General features: G+C 61.8%; 1 protein-coding gene across 1 annotated transcript; it reads right to left on the bottom strand.

Moving 5' to 3' along the window:
* Window positions 1-3879: 3879 nt before the first annotated feature.
* CHMP6 (charged multivesicular body protein 6) lies at window positions 3880-10827 on the bottom strand. Its single transcript, XM_086685593.1, has 8 exons — window positions 10724-10827; window positions 8232-8341; window positions 8029-8116; window positions 7854-7940; window positions 7022-7087; window positions 6719-6799; window positions 5373-5427; window positions 3880-4837 (listed from the first exon to the last, which is right to left on the bottom strand). Exons 1-8 carry the CDS (start codon window positions 10784-10786, stop codon window positions 4782-4784), a joined length of 606 nt encoding a protein of 201 aa, XP_086541719.1. The 5' UTR covers window positions 10787-10827; the 3' UTR covers window positions 3880-4781.
* Between the last annotated feature and the right edge of the window lie 7936 nt (window positions 10828-18763).

The raw sequence follows: 18763 nt of genomic DNA, 5'->3' as shown, positions 1-18763 counted from the left end.
TTTTTTAAGTTTATTTGGGTTTTACTGCCGGGCACAGAGCGTGGCGGTGCTGGCGGGCGTCCGCGTGCACTTGACCAGTGCGCTCTGCTGCTGGCGGCTCCAGCCCGGCCGGGGTCTGGCCTGGAGGACCGTGTCTCCTCACAGGATGGGCGCCTACCCTCCAAGGGACTGTCGGCGCTTCAGTTCTGCCAGGCTTTGCTTCTCATGCGCTGAGGCTGCCGTTCCCTGGGTACTCATTTGGGATCCTTAGGCCTTCTTTGATCACGTAACCTTCCCCCTCCCCCGCCCCGTCTCCTTCTGAAATACACACTGTCGGTGACCTAACCATTCTACCTTCCCTTGGATTGGCGCTTCCCAGGTGCACTTCCCTTTTCTCACCCGCCTTTATATGTAAAGTGGGCTTCTCACAGCAGAGCCAGGCACTTTGTTGTTGCTCTTAATTCCAGTTTGTCAGTCTGTCTGCAATCGGTGTGTTTGCACTGATGTTTAATGGAGTTAAGAACTGAATTTAGATTCCCCGCTTTATTGTTGTGTTGGCCCCTAGGTCCTCCCCTCTCCTGCCTCCTGTCGGATTATTTGAAAACCTTAGTATCCCACTTTACCTCCTGACTCTGGGGCTGGATCTCTGCACTTTGGCTGCACTAGAGATTTCCACATACCTGCCACCCCTCCCACAGCCGATTTGGGCTGCACTGTGGAGGCCTCACCCCCACCCTCGTGGCACGGTTGTCCTGCATTCACGGGGGCTGAAAAATCCCACCTGCGTTATAAGTTTTGCTTTCAACGGTCACATGTATCTTCGAAAACGTCAAAGGGAAAATTATCTTTTATGTTAGCTATCGACCATTTCTGTTGTTTTTCCTCCATCCCTGAAGACACACGTCTCCAGCTGGCATCCCTGCCCGGCAGCCTGGACACGGTCTCCAGGATTTCCTTTAGGTCAGGTCTGCACGACCGGCTCTTACTTTCCCTTCGCCTAAGAGTGTCTTCATATTCCCTTCCCTCCCACAGCACGAACTCTAGGCCGACTGTTCTTGTTTTCTGGCACTTTCAAGATCCCGTTTCCCCATCTCCCGGCCTCCGTGGTTTCTGATCAGAAGCCCGTGGTCATTCAGATTGTCACTCCTCCATTCAGGCTTCATTACTACCCATCAACTTCCAGATTTCTTTCTTTGCCTTTAGCAATTTAATTATGACCTGTCCAGACATGGGTTTCTTTGGATTTTCCCTGTTTGGGGGTCGCTGCATTTCCTGAATCTGGACATTAGTCTTTCCCTAAACGTGAGAAATTTTCAGCCCGTCTTTCTTCAAAACGTTGTCTTCCCTGCCCTGTTTCTTCTCTCTCTCTTGGGGTCTAACACAATGTTGGACTTTCTGATCTTGTCACACATGTCCCCGAGGGGCAGGCTTGCCCCCAAACTTGTGTCTCTTCTCCAGACTGGATGGTTTCTGTTGGCCCATCTTCTGGCCCCATCTTCCCTCGGATGCCTCCTATCTGCTCTAGGGGCTGTTGAGTAATTGTTTAGATTTCTCGGTTCTGAAATTTGCATTTTGTTCTTTTGTATACTCCCTGCTCCTCAGCTGAGATCTTTCCATCTGTTTCCAGCGTGTTCAACTTTACCTTCTGTGACATAGTTATGATAATTGCTTTCACACGTTCTTCTGATAATTCCACCACCTGGATTTCAGAGCTGGCATCTGTTGATTGTCCTTCCCTTGGAAAGTGCTCACGTTCCCATAATTCTTTGTACATAGAGTGACTTGGGGTTGTAAACGCTGCACCTTGGCTGCCATGTTGTGTAGACTCCAGGTCAGTCCTCTGGGGAATGTGGAGCTTTGTTTTAGCAGCCTGTTAACCTGGCTGGTTCAGACCACAGGTCCTGCCGGCCTCCAGCGGCCAGTGCTCCCAGGGTTCTTGCGCATGCAAACATGGGGCGGCAAGGTCTCCGTCCTGAGTTTGGGGCGCAGCTGATGAGTGACGACAGACAGGAGCTGGCACCACCAGAAGCCCGTGTTGTCGCGATGCCTGACCCTCTGCCCAATGTCCCCAAACTCTCCCTGTGGGATGGGCAGGGTTGCAGGGAGACCCTACGGGGTGGCCATAGGTGGGGATGAGGCGAATGCCTCCCCAGGGCAGGGCACACAGCCGGGCCAGGGTGCCCTCATCCATCCCAGGCACCCCCCATCCCACACTGGAGGCCCCCACCCCAGCCCCCCATTCTCTGCTTTTATCTACTCCCCCTGCTGCCTGTACTGGGGACAAACGCGCATCCAATTGAGGTGGTCCCAGTGCCTGGTCCTTTCCTCCCTGCCCACCCATTCTTATCCCAGGCACATGCCAGCTGCCCAGGCAGTCTTCTCTGGCCAGATGGCACCCTGTCCTGTCCCCCATAAGCCTCTCCCACCTGTTTTCCCAGCGCCCACTGATCTTGGGTAGGAAACCAGCTCGGCCACCAGGGCTGGAACTCAACATTGTAACATTCGGGGGTCCTATGTCCTTAGATTAGAACGGAGTTGGGTCAGGCTCACGGGGCTGGTGTTTTAGGACCAGGGCAGGATCAATGTGGGTCTCATCCTATCAAGGGGGGGCCACCCTCGACCCTTATATGCACACACACAGGGGGCTGGCAACCTCCGAGGCCAGAGCCCAGGAGGCAGCTCAAGGTCAGTGGGGTTTGGGGGCAAAACCTCCCTTGGTGAACAAGATAAACGTGTAAAAAGAAAGGGTGATTGAGTGGTAGGCAGGATGGAACTTCTCAGACAGTGAGAGAGGACAAGGTCCCTCCTCTCCGATTTCTAGCTTGTTGTTTCAGGAGAGGAAGGTGCCCCTTGCCCGCGCTGCTGTGGGACGGTGGCTGTGTTCCATCCCAGGGAGCAGGGGGTGCCCGGGCAGGGGGGCCAGCAGACCTGGGCAGGCTGTCCAGGCGTTCGCCAGGAGGGCAGTCAGAGCCCTGACATCCCACTAGGCAGCTCCAGTGGTGAGACCATCAGGGAGGCCAGTCCGTGCACTGGAAAGGTCAGGCTTCACAGACAAGCCCGAGCTCTGGGGTCCTGGAGAGCAGAGGGAAAGGAAAGGGGTCCACCCCGCTGGTGGGAGTCTGTGTCTCCCCCCAACCAGGCCATCCGTTCCCTCCACGCCCTCAGACTGGCAGCTGCAGTGGGACAGGCTCGCCGGATGGAAAGGCAGCCTGCTCCTCCTTGTCTATCAGAACTGCCCTCAGGACCCTTGTGCAGTCTTGGGGACAGGTGGCCGTGTCACCAAAAACAAATGGGTGGGGCCCTGCAGCCAGACTGGGAATGGCAATGCCAGTTTCCTGCCAAATCCCCCCAATTGGCAGAGAGCCCCCTCCTGGCTGAGGCGTGCATTACACCTGAAACTCCTGCCAACCCCCTGGCGACTTGCCTGCATCCCATCACTGAGCCCTCTGTGAAGGGCAGGGAAGCCCCTTACGTGGGACACCCCCATCTATTCCTTGCCGTTGCCTGCTGGCTCCCTGGGGCCTGTGGCTTCCCACCTGGGTACCGGGACTCTAAACCAGCCCCCTCCTGGAGCTGCCCAACCGACCGCCCTCCCTCACTTTGAGGGGCCTGAGCTTGGCCCTGGGGAATGAGGCCGCCAGTGTCCCTTCTACAGGCAGCTGCCCGGAGGTGGTGGCCGGAGCACAGGGCACCCCCAGTGCTGGAGCCCCGGCCTGCCTTCTGCCCACAGCCTGGCACAGTGAAGGCCTCCACCTGTCCCTGTGTCCCCAGCCCCCAGGCAGGTGCTCTCGAGTGAATCCCTGTGAGGGTCAGGGGGCCGTGTTCCAGGGACCCTAGAGGAGAGGAGCCACACTTTAACCCACCCAGGTACCCCCACAGACCCCACTCCATGAGGCCAGAGACCATGCAGGCATCAATTTTAATATGGGGCTGACCCGTTTGGGGCTCCCTCCTTGTTCGGAGTGAAACGTCGTCAGGATTGTCCGATACCAAAACGAACCGTTAACTAGGGAAGCTGTTTCCAGCTTCCAAGTGCGTGCCCGGCGGCTGACGGCTCAGGGGTGGCGGGTTGCAGAGCCCCGGGTCTCTGGCAGGTTCCTGAGCCCAAGCTGCGAGGAGTCCCAGACAATGGGGGCCACACCCACCAGAGCAGGCCCGTCAGCACCTCCGGGAACATCCCTTTGCAGCGGGCCGAGCCTCTGCACACAGGCCCCCAGGTGAAGAAGCTCGGTCGGGGCTCCTGCAGCCGTCAGTCCAGCAGGGATGCGCCCCTTCCGGTCCAACACCCCCAAACGCCGACACAGAAGAGGGGAGCTTTCCGCCCCCGAACCGACACGGAAACTGGGCAGGTCAGGAAGCTGCCCGCCAGCTGGCAGGAGCAGCAGGAAGTGAAAAAGGGAAGGGAAAGAAGCTAGGTTTGACGCGCCTTCCAAAGAGAGGGAGCTGGGGAGAATGTGGCCGGTGGAGCCTCGAGGGGCCGGGGACGGGAGTGTGGCCAGCACCAGGAGCGACGGGCCTGCCTGTGGCCGCGTGGGAACCACAGCCTCAGAAGCTGTTTGGCCGGAGGGTGTGAATGTTGCCACTGAATCCAGAGAGGAGAGCAAGCCTGTGGCGCCGGGGAAATGCTCTGCGGAGTCAGCCTGGCGTCTGGCCCTGTGCGCGCCACACTCTGCTTCGTCAGCACCCGACCGGCCTGGCCTGGCGCCGGCCTCCTGGGAGCCCGTCAGGTCGGGCCGCGCACCAAACTCTGTGGGCCCCAGTCTCTGGGGAGTCCCCGCCAGTCCCAGGCCAAGGAGGCCACGTTATGAGGCTGCAACCATGTCCACCTGCTGGGGCCTGGCCTTGGTGGGGGCTTTTTCTGTAGAGGAAAGAAAGAAGTGTTTGTCGGGTGCAGAAGACCCCACGGGCAGAAACTCCCAGAGGAGAAGGAAGGCGGCAAGCAGCCAGGTCTCAGGGCTGTGTGCGGGGCTGAGGGTGGGGACCTCGACCGCAGCAGCCCGTCGAAAGCACTCAGGAGCCCTGCGAGGAGGAGGGACGGGGAGGGGCAGAAAGAAACGCGGAGGGCCCACCAGCCACCGGGGCCCCGGCGGGGCGCAGGGGCGCAGGGCCACAGGGCTGTGCTACGTAGAGGGTGGCTGGTTCTGGGGTGGACCCGGCCTTTCCCCAGCTCTGCCTGCGGGACATGCCTCTCTGAAGGGGTTCGCCCTTTTCAAGGCTCCCCCCCTCCCCGCCAGAAACCGGGCCCGACCCCCAAGCAGGCCTGTGCCCCTCACCCACCCAGCTGGGGAGGCAGGAACCAACTTCCACCAAGCGGAAGGGCGGGACCCTGCGGCCGGGGCATTTCACTTCGTTCTAGAACACAGGTCCTCCACGGGACAGAACAAGAAGCGTACCTGGTTTCTTCTCGGGGAGAGGCTCTGAAGGAACCTCGGGGAGGTCCAGCTGCTCCTGCAAGAGGCAGAGGGAGAGGCGGTGAGACCATCCAAACAAGAGCCCGGCTGTGGAAAGCTCCAGAGCGCCTCCTCCTCGGTCTCCGGCATCTGAGACTTGACTCACTTGGGGCTTCCCTAGAGATCCCGGGTCACACTCTGGCCATGCGGGGCCGGGGGCTTTGAACCCTGTGCCCACCCGGGTGGAAGGGGCGGCTCTGTGGCAGCGTGGCCGGCCCAGGGGCGCTGGGCTGCCTCTCGGACAACACATGGCAGTTCACCTCCCAGCTGGCTTCCCTGGCTGCTTAGGGGGCACCTGGGTCCTCGGAAGGACGTCAGGAGGCAGGTGCACGTGGGACACCAGAGGGCAGAGAGCAGGGACACTAACTCATCCCGCAGGTGCAGGGAGTGGCAGGCTGGTGGGCACAGGCTGGGGGCATCCCGAAGCCATGGCCCAGCGACGGAGGCGTCCCCATCGGGGAGCAGACACACACCACGGGGCCTGCGCGTGGCAAGGCCGCCTGGTAGAGGGAGGCGGGCCCGGGGCTCCGCAGGGAGGGACCTGGCCACGGCGGGTGAGAGGTGCCATACAGGCACTGCCTGCTCAGCCGCCTGCAACACTCTCGGGGGGGACAACCCGGGGAATGTTCTCTCCAGGCCGGGCTCTCCCTGCTGTCACCGGGCAGATAAGAACCACCTCAGTTTAGGGGCGCCTGGGTGGCGCAGTCGGTTAAGCGTCCGACTTCAGCCAGGTCACGATCTCACGGTCCGTGAGTTCGAGCCCCGCGTCGGGCTCTGGGCTGATGGCTCAGAGCCTGGAGCCTGTTTCCGATTCTGTGTCTCCCTCTCTCTCTGCCCCTCCCCTGTTCATGCTCTGTCTCTCTCTGTCCCAAAAATAAATAAACGTTGAAAAAAAAAATTAAAAAAAAAAAAAAAAAAAAAGAACCACCTCAGTTTAACACAAATTTGACTTATTTTAGGAGGGAACACCACTTGCAAAGCCAGGATTGTGTGCTCCTGTAAAGCCCAATAAAGGTGCCTGTCCAAGGCCAACGATCACACGGGGCAGAGGCCTTCTGCGAGTCCTGTCACCAGAGAGATCGTGCTCAGTCCTGGGGGTCCTGTCACCTGAGTGATCATGCTCGGTCCTGGGGGTCCTGTCACCTGAGTGATCATGCTCGGTCCTGGGGGTCCTGTCACCTGAGTGACTGCGCTCAGTCCCGGGACTCCTCTCACCTGGGTGATTATGCTCAGTCCTGGGGTGTTCTATCACCTGGGAGACCGTGCTCAGTGCGGGGGGGTCCTCTCACCTGGGTGATTGCGTTCAGCTCCTCCAGGATGGTGTCTTCATCCTCCTGAGTGAAGCTTCCTGACAGCAGCTCATCTATTTGCTGTAAAGGGAGGAGGGGAGGTGAGGACCGTGGCCAGGCTGGGGCAGAGGGTGCAGCGGCCCCTTGTGGAGGAAGGAGACAGCCCGTCGCTCCAGGCCCCCCTCACTTGAGAGGAGGTGAGCACCAGAAGCACAGAAGTCATGGCTCTGGAGGGTGGCTGGGGGTTCATGCAGGTGGTGGGTGCAGGAGGAAGGTGGTCCCCGCTGGCCCAGCAACACCTACCCGCTGGTACTCCACAGCCTCCTGGGTCTCCTCCAGTATCCGCTCCACTTCTTCTAAGGACATCACCTAGTCGGTCGGGACTCTGGTCAGCAAGGCGTGTAACAGCCCCTTGCGTCACGGCCACCTGGAGCGGCAGGGCGCAAGCCCGGCCGAGCCGACGCCACGTGGCTGTGGTCATTTCTGCCGTAGGCTGGGCCCGCCCACGGGGGCTCCGGGGCCATTGGACCTGTCTTTTCAGAAGCCCTGACTGCACCGCCCAGACTTCCGCCGGCCCGTTGCCCCAGACCCTCGGGCTCCCCAACCAACCCGCGCAGGTTCAGGTAAAAATAAGTAAAACTTGACTCGATTCCTTCTGGGTTCGAAGCAGCACGCTGACTTGTGGGGCAGGGACACGCCATGGACAGCCGGGCAGCTGCAGAGCCATCCGCCGGTCACCTCTCCGGTGGCCCAGGGTCTCTCCGGGCCTCACCTCTTCTTTGGCCACCCACCCCTGGGCCGCTTCCTGTGGTGAGGCTGTGTTAACCTCCTCCGGGAAGCCCTCCAGTTAGTTCACACACCCCTCACGCACCCTCACCGGACCCTCACCTGAGCGCGTGGACCCACTTTGTTGTCGGTGCCCGTCACCCCGTTCTCGGGTCAACACCCCGAGCTGGTCTTGCCACCGGCACAGGCGCCCTCTCCCGAGAGCCACGGGCTCGCCCACGCTCCCGGCCAGCACAGACGCCTCTTCGCCAATGGCCCGGGCACAGGCGTGGCCTCAGGACCGAGCCCCGCCTCCCTCGTCCCGCGCACGCGCGCGGAGCTCTGTTCTCTCTGCCGCCCAGGACCTTACCTGGTGCATCTTCTTCAGACACTCGTTTCCAATCTGCAGCCCTTCGACCACCTTCATCTCAATCTGGGCGAACTCAATGTTCTGGACCTGGGGCGGACGCCGAACGGACCGGGCGGTCAGGGGGCCTGCCTTCCCCACCCCTTCCCCCCAGCTCCCTGCCACCCGCGCGGCCTACCATGGTTTCCAGGCTGGTGATTTGGTTTTCGGTCTTGTCCAGAAGCTGCTCCTGGTACCGCTTCTTCTTGAGCAGCAGCTTGGCACGTCTGCAGAGGGCACCCGGGCGGTGACCCGGCCGCCGGGCCCCGACCGCCCCCCCCCCCCCAGGCCAACGGGGGGCGGCCGCCCCCTGTCGCGCGGCCTGCCCTGGGCCCCACTCACTCCTTCCTCCCGTCCCGCAGGAGCTGCCTGGCGACCTCCCGCTCCCTCTCCAGCTGTTGGGTGATCCTCTTCTGGTACTGCTTCAGCTTATCCCGCTGCTGCTTCAGTTGCTGCGGAAGAGCAGGCCTGGGTCCACACGGTGCCCGTGCTGGCACCTGGCTGGGCCGGCCTGGAAGCCGCCCCCCCCCCCCCCACCCCCCGAAACACAGTCCTCTGTGGGGACAAGTCTGCCCCCTTGGCACATCTGGAGACACCTGCGGCTGTCGCAACTGGGGGGTGCTGCTGCTGGCGTCAGTGGGTAGAGGCCAGGGACACCGCTTACATCCTGCCGTGCCCAGGGTGGCCCCGGCACAGACAGTGAACCACCCCCCCCCCCCCCACGTGTCCGCAGCGCCAAGGTGGAGTGTCCGCTCTCAGAGTGACATCACTCAAAGTGATGGCAGCAGCCATCACTGTGCCTGCCCTGGGGCAGGTCGGAGAGTGTCACCAGTGCCTCAGAGGTTCAGAGACGACACAGAAGTGCACCAGAGAGCCACCGTCCCACCCAGCCACAGCGAGGGTTGGGGGCCTCCCCTCCCGGCCTCAGACGCGTCCTTAATGTGTCCAGCTGCCCTGCTCGTCACTTATCACCGTGTCCGAGTGGACACACAGACGGCCTGTTTGGGTGAAGTGTTTGCTTGACCTGGCCAAGCACCCGGGACCCCCACGTACTGTCCTGGAGAGGAAGCACGGCCGTTTACGCGTCAGGTAATTCTGCCTTTTCTCAGGCCTTTCCCATTTCTTCCAAATTTCACCTGAAATGATGACGCTATGGCGAGCGCCTGCAGGACAGGGCGTTTCTCATACGTGCGATTCTATCTTTAGGATCCGCTGCTGTGACTGAACTACGGCAAGGGGCAGGCACACCTTTAAGACTCAGTATAGTGAGGGGCGCCTGGGTGGCGCAGTCGGTTAAGCGTCCGACTTCAGCCAGGTCACGATCTCGCGGTCCGTGAGTTCGAGCCCCGCGTCAGGCTCTGGGCTGATGGCTCGGAGCCTGGAGCCTGTTTCCGATGCTGTGTCTCCCTCTCTCTCTGCCCCTCCCCCGTTCATGCTCTGTCTCTCTCTGTCCCAAAAATAAAATAAACGTTGAAAAAAAAAAAAATTTAAAAAAAAAAAAGACTCAGTATAGTGAGACGTCATCCCCTAGTGTAGACGCGTCTGCAGGGACCTCTCACGGCCCCTCCACAGCACGTTCTCTCTAGCGCCTGCCCGGTGCACCGGGTGGCCAGTGGGGCAGGCTGGGTGATGGCTGCACGCCTCCTCCTGGCTGCAGTGCAAGGCACCCACTATCCTGCTCCCACGGCTCAGACACACCGGGGCCAGCCTGCGCGCCCAGTCTTCTCAGCCCTGGCCGCTGTTCCTCCCCGGGAGCTGAGCCCCCGCCCCGCCCCTGCCCTTCGGGCCATTATCCAAGCTGGTTGAGTACAAAGTGTGGAAGACAGCTAAACGCAGCAGGTGTGGCCAGGCTGCCCCCTTTGTAAACTTCCTAAGGGGTATCCGTGGAGGGTCACAGGACGGACAGCACACTGGGGCATGGGGTTTCTCAGCTCAGCTTTTCATCCTAGGAACACACCAGGCAGTAATTTGTTTTATTGTGTGCAAACCGCGTTGTTACAGTGTGGACCCACCAAACGATCCCTGGCAAGTAGAAAAGCCTGGAAGAGAAACCCAAAGGCGACTCCTTGAAGAGAATCACCTTGGGGGCTTCAGCTCTCCGCCAGGGCCTGACCCCTGCCTCCCTAGAGCCCGTGCCCCTCTTCTCATTCAGCACCCAACGCCGCTCACATTTTCCCTAGTGGCAAACGTGCCTGTTTCCTCTCCACGTGGGGAACTTCAGTTAAGAACCGTTTATAACACGGTTTCTGAAGCCAAGGGGTGGGGGGAATCTGTCATTTGAATTTGTTTCTCTCTTAGCACAAATTAATGCATTTTTGCTGCAGAAATTTTTGCAAAGCAAGCAAAGGTAAACTCTGCTCAAATTTTGGACCACCTCCTTCCTGGCACGTTTTTCTCCTTGCAAAACTGGATTCCTCTGGACGTGCCTTTCCCCTTAACGTATCATACAATTCTTTCCACGCAAACGAGCTTTCTCCCGGAGCTCCCCGGAAACAGCGGCGTGGGGCGGTGGCAGACGAGCCCATTACCCTCGCTCGGCGCCCCGGCGCCGGCCACACGGCGGGGCGGCCCGGAACGTGGGACTCGGGACCTGCCACCTGCGAGCGCGCGCTCGCCGGGACACCAGGTGTGACCACGACTCAGCGCGACACTCGGCGCCGCCCCCCGAAACCGCGGCCCGGTCTAGTCCCCGCGCCGGTCGCCGGCAGCCTGCGGTCCGGCGCAGCGACGCGGCTGCAAGAAGCCCGTCCGGCGGGGGGAGGCGGGGGCAGACCCTCCCGGGGCCGCAGCCCTGCCTCAGTCTCCCCGCCGTCGCCGGGGGGCCGGGTTCTCACCAGGACGGCCTTGTCTTGCTCTGTGACCCGGCTCTGCTTCTTGCGGCCGAACAGGTTGCCCATGGCGCCCCGGCCCGCGGCCCCGCCCGCCGCCGCCCTCCGGGCCTCCGTACTCCGGCCCCGCCCCCTACGGCGGCCGCGCAGGGCCAGGCGCCGCAGACGGCGAAACGTGTGTGGGCGAGCTGAAGGCGGGCCCCGGGTTCGAATCCGCCCCCGCACGCCTTGGCGACGATGGCACGGTGACACTGCTGGCAGAGCCTCGGCAGCCCTAAATGATGCATTTCACGTGCACTTCCAGAATGTCCCCCAGCATTGCAAACGAAGACTGAAAGTTCCAGTCTCGGGTTAGGTGGGATCCTTCCCGGTAACCGGTGGACAGTCTCCCTCCGCCCCCTGGCTGGTGCCGACCACAAAATGCTGCGGTTAGTGATGTTATGTACAACCTGTGGGCTTACAGGTGTCCATGGAGACGCTACCTGGGCAGCACATGTCCACGCGGCCCCGCGACCGGTGGCTCTTGCCCAACACGGCTGTCTCAACTCCTGGTTCTGTGTCCCCCCACCCTGCAGAAGCCTCCGGCCGTTGGGGGTAAACCCCATGAAGAGGATTTGCAGGGGGAGCCACTGACCCCTGCATCCCTGGTTCCCACCTGCGTCTTTCCGGCGTTCACAGGGTACACGGGGTCTCATAGGACAGCACCCAGCCCCGATCAGTCTCCCCGGATGATGCTGATGAGGGAGCATAAGGCACGCTGAGGGCCAGGTCCCAGCTAGCATTACCCCCCCCCCTCCCCCCCCCCCCCCCCAAGGTGGGATGAGTGTGATTATTTCCCAGGCACTCCTGGCTGCCCAAGGACAAAGGAAAGGACAGAGACAGAAAACAAATGGTTAACCTGTTAAGGGTCTCCATCAGTTTACAAACATCTTAATACAATCACACAAAAAAGGGCAATCTTCTAAAGTCCAGAACTCCCTACTGTGTGAAGTGAATACTTTGCTACAGGGAAAAACCACCTTAGCTTGTCAGTAGCTAGGCCTCCAGTGATCAGTGCGTCTTTAGCATATGAAAGTCTCTTTGGAAGCTTCCCTTTTGACTTCACCTCCCCCAAGTCCATAGTATATAAACCAGTCACTCTTCACAACCCCAGCACAGCTCCTTCTATCCACGGGCCCTGTCCCCGTGTACTTCACTAAATTCACTTTTTTTTTGCGCCAGAGACGTCTTCAAGGATTCTTTCTTGGCTGTCAGCTCTGAACCCATCACCCCAAAACTTCATCAGTCCTGTACCCGAGTCTGCAATGGGCCAGCCCAGTGGCTCGTGGGCAGTGGGCACCTAAGTAAGATGAGCAATCCCACAGCACGGGCCTCACTTCCTTCTGTGAAATGACTTCCTGGGTCACAAGCAGGTGCTGTGCGGGCACCGTGATGGCCAGCCTCCAAGTGCACACTGGCGCTGCTCTGGCCAAAGCGCTACAGGCGGGAAGGCAGATCCATATCCAGAGGAAGTGTCCATTCCAGTGGGGACAAGTCCCTGCCTCGTGATGGAAGGGGTCCTGATTAGCCAACCCGCTGTCAGGTGGCTGGATGGTACCCCCAGGGAGTGGTGCTATTTGGGGGTTCAGTGCTACTGACCGGCTGGGCACTCAGAGGTTGTGGTGGGCAAGTGAGCCCCAGCCTCTCTCCCTGCCGCCGTGGCCACTTTGTTCATGGGCCCACTGGGCACTGGGGGGCAGGGGAAAGCCCTTCACTGTGGTGAGTCATGTCAGGTTTTGGTCACCTGTTACATGAGGCAGGTGCCAGTCCAGGTGGCTGCCCGTCTCTTTCGTTCTGGACACCCTGATTAGCCAGAGACGCCTGTGGTCGGGCACTCTGAGCATCTGTGTGTCCCAGCCGCCTGTTAGAGTAAGTCCCAGCCTTGGCTGGAGAGGGTTGTGGGACCACGCAGCCTGCCTGGGGCAAAGAGAGCTTCCAGAGGCTGAGAGCCAGAGTTGGTCAGCAGGAGAGCCCCCACCAACTGGCCAGGAAGCTCACTAGGGGGTAGAGGGGAGCCCAGAAACTGCCCACCGGAGCTGAGAATCTTGCTGGATATGGGACAGGCTGGAGGAGGTCGGCCAGAAGCAGCCACAGGTCGGGGAGAAACTCACTGAAGAGCCTCCCGCATGCTGCCCCCTGGCAGCCATAGGAAGAGCGAAGCAGCTGGGACAGAAAGGGAGCCCCTTCCTCTGCCTGGCCCAGCGATGTCGCTCCAGCGCTCTGCTGCTGAAGTCCCCAACGGGCTAGCGGGCAAAGGTGAAACGCCGGCAGGTGGGCCAAAGAAAGCGAGTCCCCGATAAGCCTTTACACGTGGCTCTAGAGATGCTCCATGACTGACACGGCCAGTGTGTCTTGGGATGCTCACTCGTGGAACTCGGCCACCAAGTCCGAGGGGCCTGGCCTGCGGGGAGAGGAGCTGCCACTCAGCATCCCTCGCCAGACACGTGGGTGCGCTGTGGTCTCGGAAAGGCAGGTTTCTGTCCCCGCGGGGCTGGGCCTCGCCAGCTGAGCCTTCTCTGTGGACTCCACCTACACAGGTTTAAGAGCCAGAAAACGGTGGTCGTTCGAGCCGTTGAGTTTTGGGGTGGTTTGTTCCGCAGTGACAGTTAACGGGTACACCGGAGTGGGCACCTCGGGAAGGTGGGGGATTTGCAGCACGTACTTAGAATCCTTCACGGTGGAGCCCGCTCGCCCCTCTGGGCCTGGCTCAGGCAGGGCACAGGCCAGGGGTATGACTCTCCCTCGGGACGTCGCGTCAGATCTCTCTTCTCCCGATGTGGATCATCTGCGTAGCGATCGGCGTGAGCTCTCCCAGGCTGTGCATTGTTCTCGGACCAGGGGCACCTGACCAGCTGGACGGTGGCAGAGATATCCCTCATGACTGCTACTCAGCTGACCTCTGGGCCTTGCCCTTCCGGCTCCCAGGGGAAATCCCGGTCCCAGGGGACCGGTTTTGATGGCAGTGCCTCTACTGTCATTCCTGGCCCGCAGAGAGCTCTTCAAGGGCCTGAGGTCCTCCCCAAGGGCTTCTCAGGGCCCCTGTCAAGGCAGTGTGCTTCGGGGACACCTGAGAGACTCAGGCCAAGTCCTTATCTGCCCTTGCCCTTGGGGTGTTTCCTGTGTGTTAAATACCAAGCCTCTTCCGGCAGCTCAGCTGTGCTAAAGTCCAAGTTTCCAGCAACAAAGGAGCAAACCGTCAAGGAAGGCCCGTCACAGATGAGATCAAGTGGTGTGACCCAGAGTGTGTGGAGAGCGGCCGGTGGGGGCCGGGCTCACGCAGAGCTGGCCGCCACACTCACCTGTACGGGCCCCTGTGGCCTCCGGCTGGCGTCGGCAGAATCTTGGTATTCTTGGGGGACGGTCTTGAGGAGACCCGGCCTCCCCTTAGCAGGTAACTGCCCGGGTGCTGTCCCGGTGGCCTCCGATGGGGAGGAGGGTCGCCTCTGCTGCAGGCCGGGCTTCCCGGGGGCGGGGCGATCCGCACCCCCTCCTCTCCAGGCTCTGACCTGGTGGGTGGACAGTTCAGTGTGTGTTGTGATTCCACCAGCCAGGGATGAAGCCTGGGGAGTGATTTCCCGTCCTGCCGCAAGAAATACGGTCTCCTTTTATAGTAGTCCTCTAATATTGTCCGATTTTCTGATTCTGCCTTGAAACTGAGGAAGCACCTTGCCTGCCGTTTTAAACACATAATCGGCCCAGGCGGCCAGAAATCAGCAGCCGCCCCGTGGTTCCCCCGCGACACCGCTCTCCAGCTGCCTCTGGGGCTCCAGAACCCGGCTGTCAGGAAACACCTCCGTGTTTTGTCACCGCACACCTCGCTGCCCACACCCTGACTGTGTTCGGCTGCTCCGGCGGCCGTGACAAACCGCCACAGACCTGGCGGCTGACACAACAGAAACTTACCGCCCCACAGTCCAAGGCGGGAAGTCTAGGTGTGGGCAGGGCCAGCTCCTTCTGAGGCTTGGGTGGGGTGGGGGTGTAGGGGTGGGGTGTGGGGGGGTGTCTGCTCCAGGCCCGTCTCCCAGCTGCTGGTGGTCTGCTGGCCTCTTTGGCTTTAGGCGCATCACCAGGGTCCCTGCCTCCGTGGGCATGCGGCCTTGCTGCGCGCGTGTCCGTGTCCAGATTTTCCCTTTTCATAGGGTACGAGTCGTACTGGGTTAGGGCCCACTCCAATGACTTCACTGTGTCTTCGTTACCTCTGTAAAGACCCTGTTTTCCAATTAGATCGCATTCACAGGTACTGGGGGGTAGGAATGCAATCTATGAATTTGGGGGGGGTCACAGTTCAACCCATAGTGCACTAAGGAGCTTATCACTTCCTACCACACATTCTGGGTTCCTGCCTTCGAGGGTCTCCCCTGGAATGACTGATACAAACCGACGCATTGCTCACCTTCGCTCGGGCACCTGTCTGGGCATCTCAGGCTGAAGGTGTGTGACACGGAGGTTCGTGCTTCTAAACCACTGAGGGGTTGCAGGGATGAGGTGGGGTCCGATCACTGGATCTCCGGGGCACAGCGACTCCGCAGTTTGCCGGAAGCGCCTGGCGTCAGTGACCGCTGCCTCCAGCCCCCGGCGAGTGCACCCGTGAACTTCACCTGCTGAAGCCCCGTGGCGGGCCTGCCGCTGCCAGAGGGCGACCACACAGACGGGAGGGCTGGGGGGGAGGGGGGGGATACTCTCATGGGTGGAAAGCAGCCCGGAATCCCGATGTGGCTTCCGGGCAAGGTTCCAACAGGGAGGTGGCATTTGGGGTGGCCGTTCCACGACGCGCAGACCCAGGGGACGCCAGTGTGAAAACGTGGTTTTCATGGCGAACCACCATCCACAGGGTCGCTGGCGGCCCCCATGGAGTGACCCCAGGCCTTCCGGTGCAGGTGACATAAGCTGAACTTGAGCCAGCTGGGGCTGAGGGGCGGCCCGCCGCGTGGGGCCAGCGTGGGGAGACGTGGAGACTGAGGCCGCCCCCTCTGCGCACCTGGTCCGGGTCCTCCGGAACCTGCTCCCCGACAAGCGCTCTGATTGGCTTCTCTCCCTGGGCCGGGGAGGCTGATTGGCTGGGCCTGGATGCCCTGCCGTGGCTGAGCCAATCTGCAGAGGGGAAGGGAGGGGAGAGTGGGGCCCCGGGAGGCGGAGGCGTCTGTCCACGTGCACTGAGAAGAGGGAATGTCTTCTCCTGGCCCCAGGACACCTGCTGCCCCCGGCAGAGCCTGTGTGGGAGCTGTGGGTCATGCCGAAGCCCGACCCGGGCCAGGACACCCCGGTGGAGGCCGAGTTGGGGGTAGGTGCAGCTCTGACACGGGGCCATACGCGTGTTAAGAGTTTTCAGGGGTCCTGGTCAGGAGTCCTTGGGGGTCAGACTAAGGAGGCAGTGACAGAAATAGAAGAGAATGTGAGAGGAGCAAAGGAACATTCTGGAAGAAGTCGAAAGAATCTGGGCAAATTCCCAGGGATTGGGTGTGAGTCCAGGGAATGGTGTTGAAGATACAGGTGAGGGTGTTGGCTTGACCCACTGTGGACACTACGGTGGACTCTGGTGGCTCTGGGCAGCCCGGGGTTGGAGGTGAGCCTGCGGGAGACCCCAGGGCGGGCATCCTTGGGAGGGCTGGGGAAGGGAGGCAACTCAGAGAGGTCGGGACTGCAGCGGGGAGGCAGGCCCAGGAGGGGCTGCGGGGGGCAGGCGCGGGGGAGGCCCAGGAAGGGGGGCTGCAGGGGGGAGGCCCAGGAGGGGCTGCAGGGGGGAGGCCCGGAGGAGGCCCAGGAAGGGGGCCTGCAGGGGGGAGGCCCAGAGGAGGCCCAGGAGGGGCTGCAGGGGGCAGGCCCGGGGGAGGCCCAGGAAGGGGGCCTGCAGGGGGGAGGCCCAGGAGGGGCTGCAGGGGGGAGGCCCAGGGGAGGCCCAGGAAGGGGGGCTGCAGGGGGGAGGCCCAGAGGAGGCCCAGGAGGGGCCCTTGAGGGAGAGGAGACACCCGGCCGCAGAGGGGTCAAGTGTTGAGACACGTCTTTTAGAGGGCTTGAGAACGGAATAGACGCGGGGAGAGGCCGCGGGGGGCCGCAGGGGTGTCCACCTTCTTCCTGGGAGCCTCCCGCGGGACTTTGGGTCCGGCGGCAGGCGGGCAGCTGTGAGCCCCGCGGTGGCCACGCGGTGGCGCTGCAGGACAGCCTGGTGGCCGCGAGGCAACATGGAGGCCTGGACACGGCCGGCCGGCCACCAGGAGAGACCACCCCCGCGCGCCCCCGCTCCGCACCAGGCACCTGCACCCTGGTGTCACCACACGCAGTGTCCCGGAACCTAAACCCGCGGCACTGCACACCCCGGCACCTGGCACCCAGCAGTCAGTGGTCCCTGGGGGTCCTTGTAGGCAGGTGGGTCTGAGAAGCCCTCTGTAGGTGGAGGCTGGACTGGGACTTTGCCCTGGGTCTGCCGAGCTGGCGGGTGTCACCCGCCTGTCCATTCATCACTCATGTGCCCATTTGCTCATTCGTGCATGCATGCGTGCATTCATTCGTTCATTTATCACCCATTCACGAACTCATTCATTCATCCATGTATCCATCTGTCCACTCATTTAGTGGCTACCAGGTGCAGGCAGGCCCTGCTCTGGCTGCCGACACGGGTTTGCCTATGGCATGGGGTGGCAGGATGGCACGGTGTTCTTGATGGGGCTGGAGAACTTCCGGTTGATGGTCAGGAAGGCCTTCCTGGAGGAGGTGGCGTCCCCCCAGACAGGGGGGATGGTGCGGGGGGGGGGGCGGTGTGGGAACGGGGACAGGGCCCCTGGCTTGTCTGATTCTGGTTTTCTGCTAGTCACGAGTCGGAGGCTCCTGGCCCTGGCTGGGGAGGGGCTGATCTAACCTGGATTGTTAACCCAGGGGGAGAGCATGGTGGGAAGTGGCCCTGGAGACCATAAGGGGCCGTCCTGGTGAGCACAGGTGGAGGGGGTGGTGGTCATGAGACAGGGGGCATCACGGGCCGGCAGCTGGGTGGATGGCAGTAATCACCGCAGACACACACCCGTCTACACCGCTCCCTGTGAGGGGGACACGGGGGACAGGCACCGAGGGGCTTGTCACCTGCCTGAGGTGGAGTGGGGCTTTGAACCCCCAGCCCCAGTGGGACAAGGGACGGGAGGGGCCTATGCTGCTGTAGTGGCCGCCCGGGGAGGGATGGCGGCCTGAACGGGCATGGGGAGCAGACAGGGGAGCACGTGTGAGCAGGTGGGGTGCCCCGGGGGGGTGCCGATCCGCCCTGGTCCTGCTGCACCGGGTCTCGGGGCCAGGAAGGGGGACTGCGAGTGGAAAGCAGAGAAGGGGCCTGCAGGGCAAACCGGCTCCGGAAGAGCCCTTGGGTGGTCCCCTCCCACGCGGTGCCTGCGCTGCTCCGGGGGACCGGGGGATGCCCGGCACTTCTGACACTGGGTCCTGTAGGACACAGGGGCCTCTGTGCTGGCCGGCGGCTCGACAGCAACCTCCTGTAGGAAGCCCGGAGCCGAGCCGGAACCCCCCGCGGCGGCTCAGCCCCTGATGCTCAGACACCGGGATAGCGGTGGGCTTGCTGTAGGCTGCTGACTTGGACCCCTTTGTCCCACAGCAGTGGATAACGGACGCACTGTAACGACCTGCCCCTAAACCCAGCGCTCAGAAGCCGCTTAGCTGCCCGCCAGGGCTCTTGGGACCCCCCTCCCAAGCTGGTCTCTGATGTCGGCGGGAGGGCTCCCCGCAGGGCTGCCCGATCACCATGTGGATGTTCCTCTCGAGCCAGTGACCCGAGGGCCTGGTGCCGGGGCTGTGGGCTTCAAGCCTCTACGGTGGCAGGGCCCTGGGGCTGCCCGGTCTGGGCAGGTCCTCCTCCGAGATGCCTCCGGGCCCTTCGTGTCCCCAGAGTCCTGGCCTTACTGGCCCTGCCACGCCCCTGCAGCCGGGCCCTCCCTCTTGATCCGCGTGGTCTTAGGAGAGTTTCCATTTCCTGCAAGCAAAGCCCCGATTCAAACCTGGGTCAACCCAAAGCCC

The sequence above is a fragment of the Puma concolor genome, chromosome E1, assembly GCF_028749965.1.
Source record: "Puma concolor isolate L17-30 chromosome E1, mPumCon1.1.hap2, whole genome shotgun sequence".
NCBI classification, from domain to species: Eukaryota; Metazoa; Chordata; class Mammalia; order Carnivora; family Felidae; genus Puma; species Puma concolor.
The sequence above is the reverse complement of the archived record's forward strand: the minus strand, read 5'-3'. Positions and strand labels throughout refer to the sequence as shown.

Bases quoted from the DNA above. Each gene is read 5' to 3' on its own strand.
- CHMP6 (XM_086685593.1), bottom strand. From the start codon at position 10,786: ATGGGCAACCTGTTCGGCCGCAAGAAGCAGAGCCGGGTCACAGAGCAA. The intron at 8,117-8,231 runs GTGAGTGGGGCC...TGCCCTCTGCAG, and splicing joins CTGCGGGACGGGAGGAAGGA to ACGTGCCAAGCTGCTGCTCA. The intron at 7,088-7,853 runs GTAAGGTCCTGG...CCGACCGACTAG, and splicing joins GTCTGAAGAAGATGCACCAG to GTGATGTCCTTAGAAGAAGT.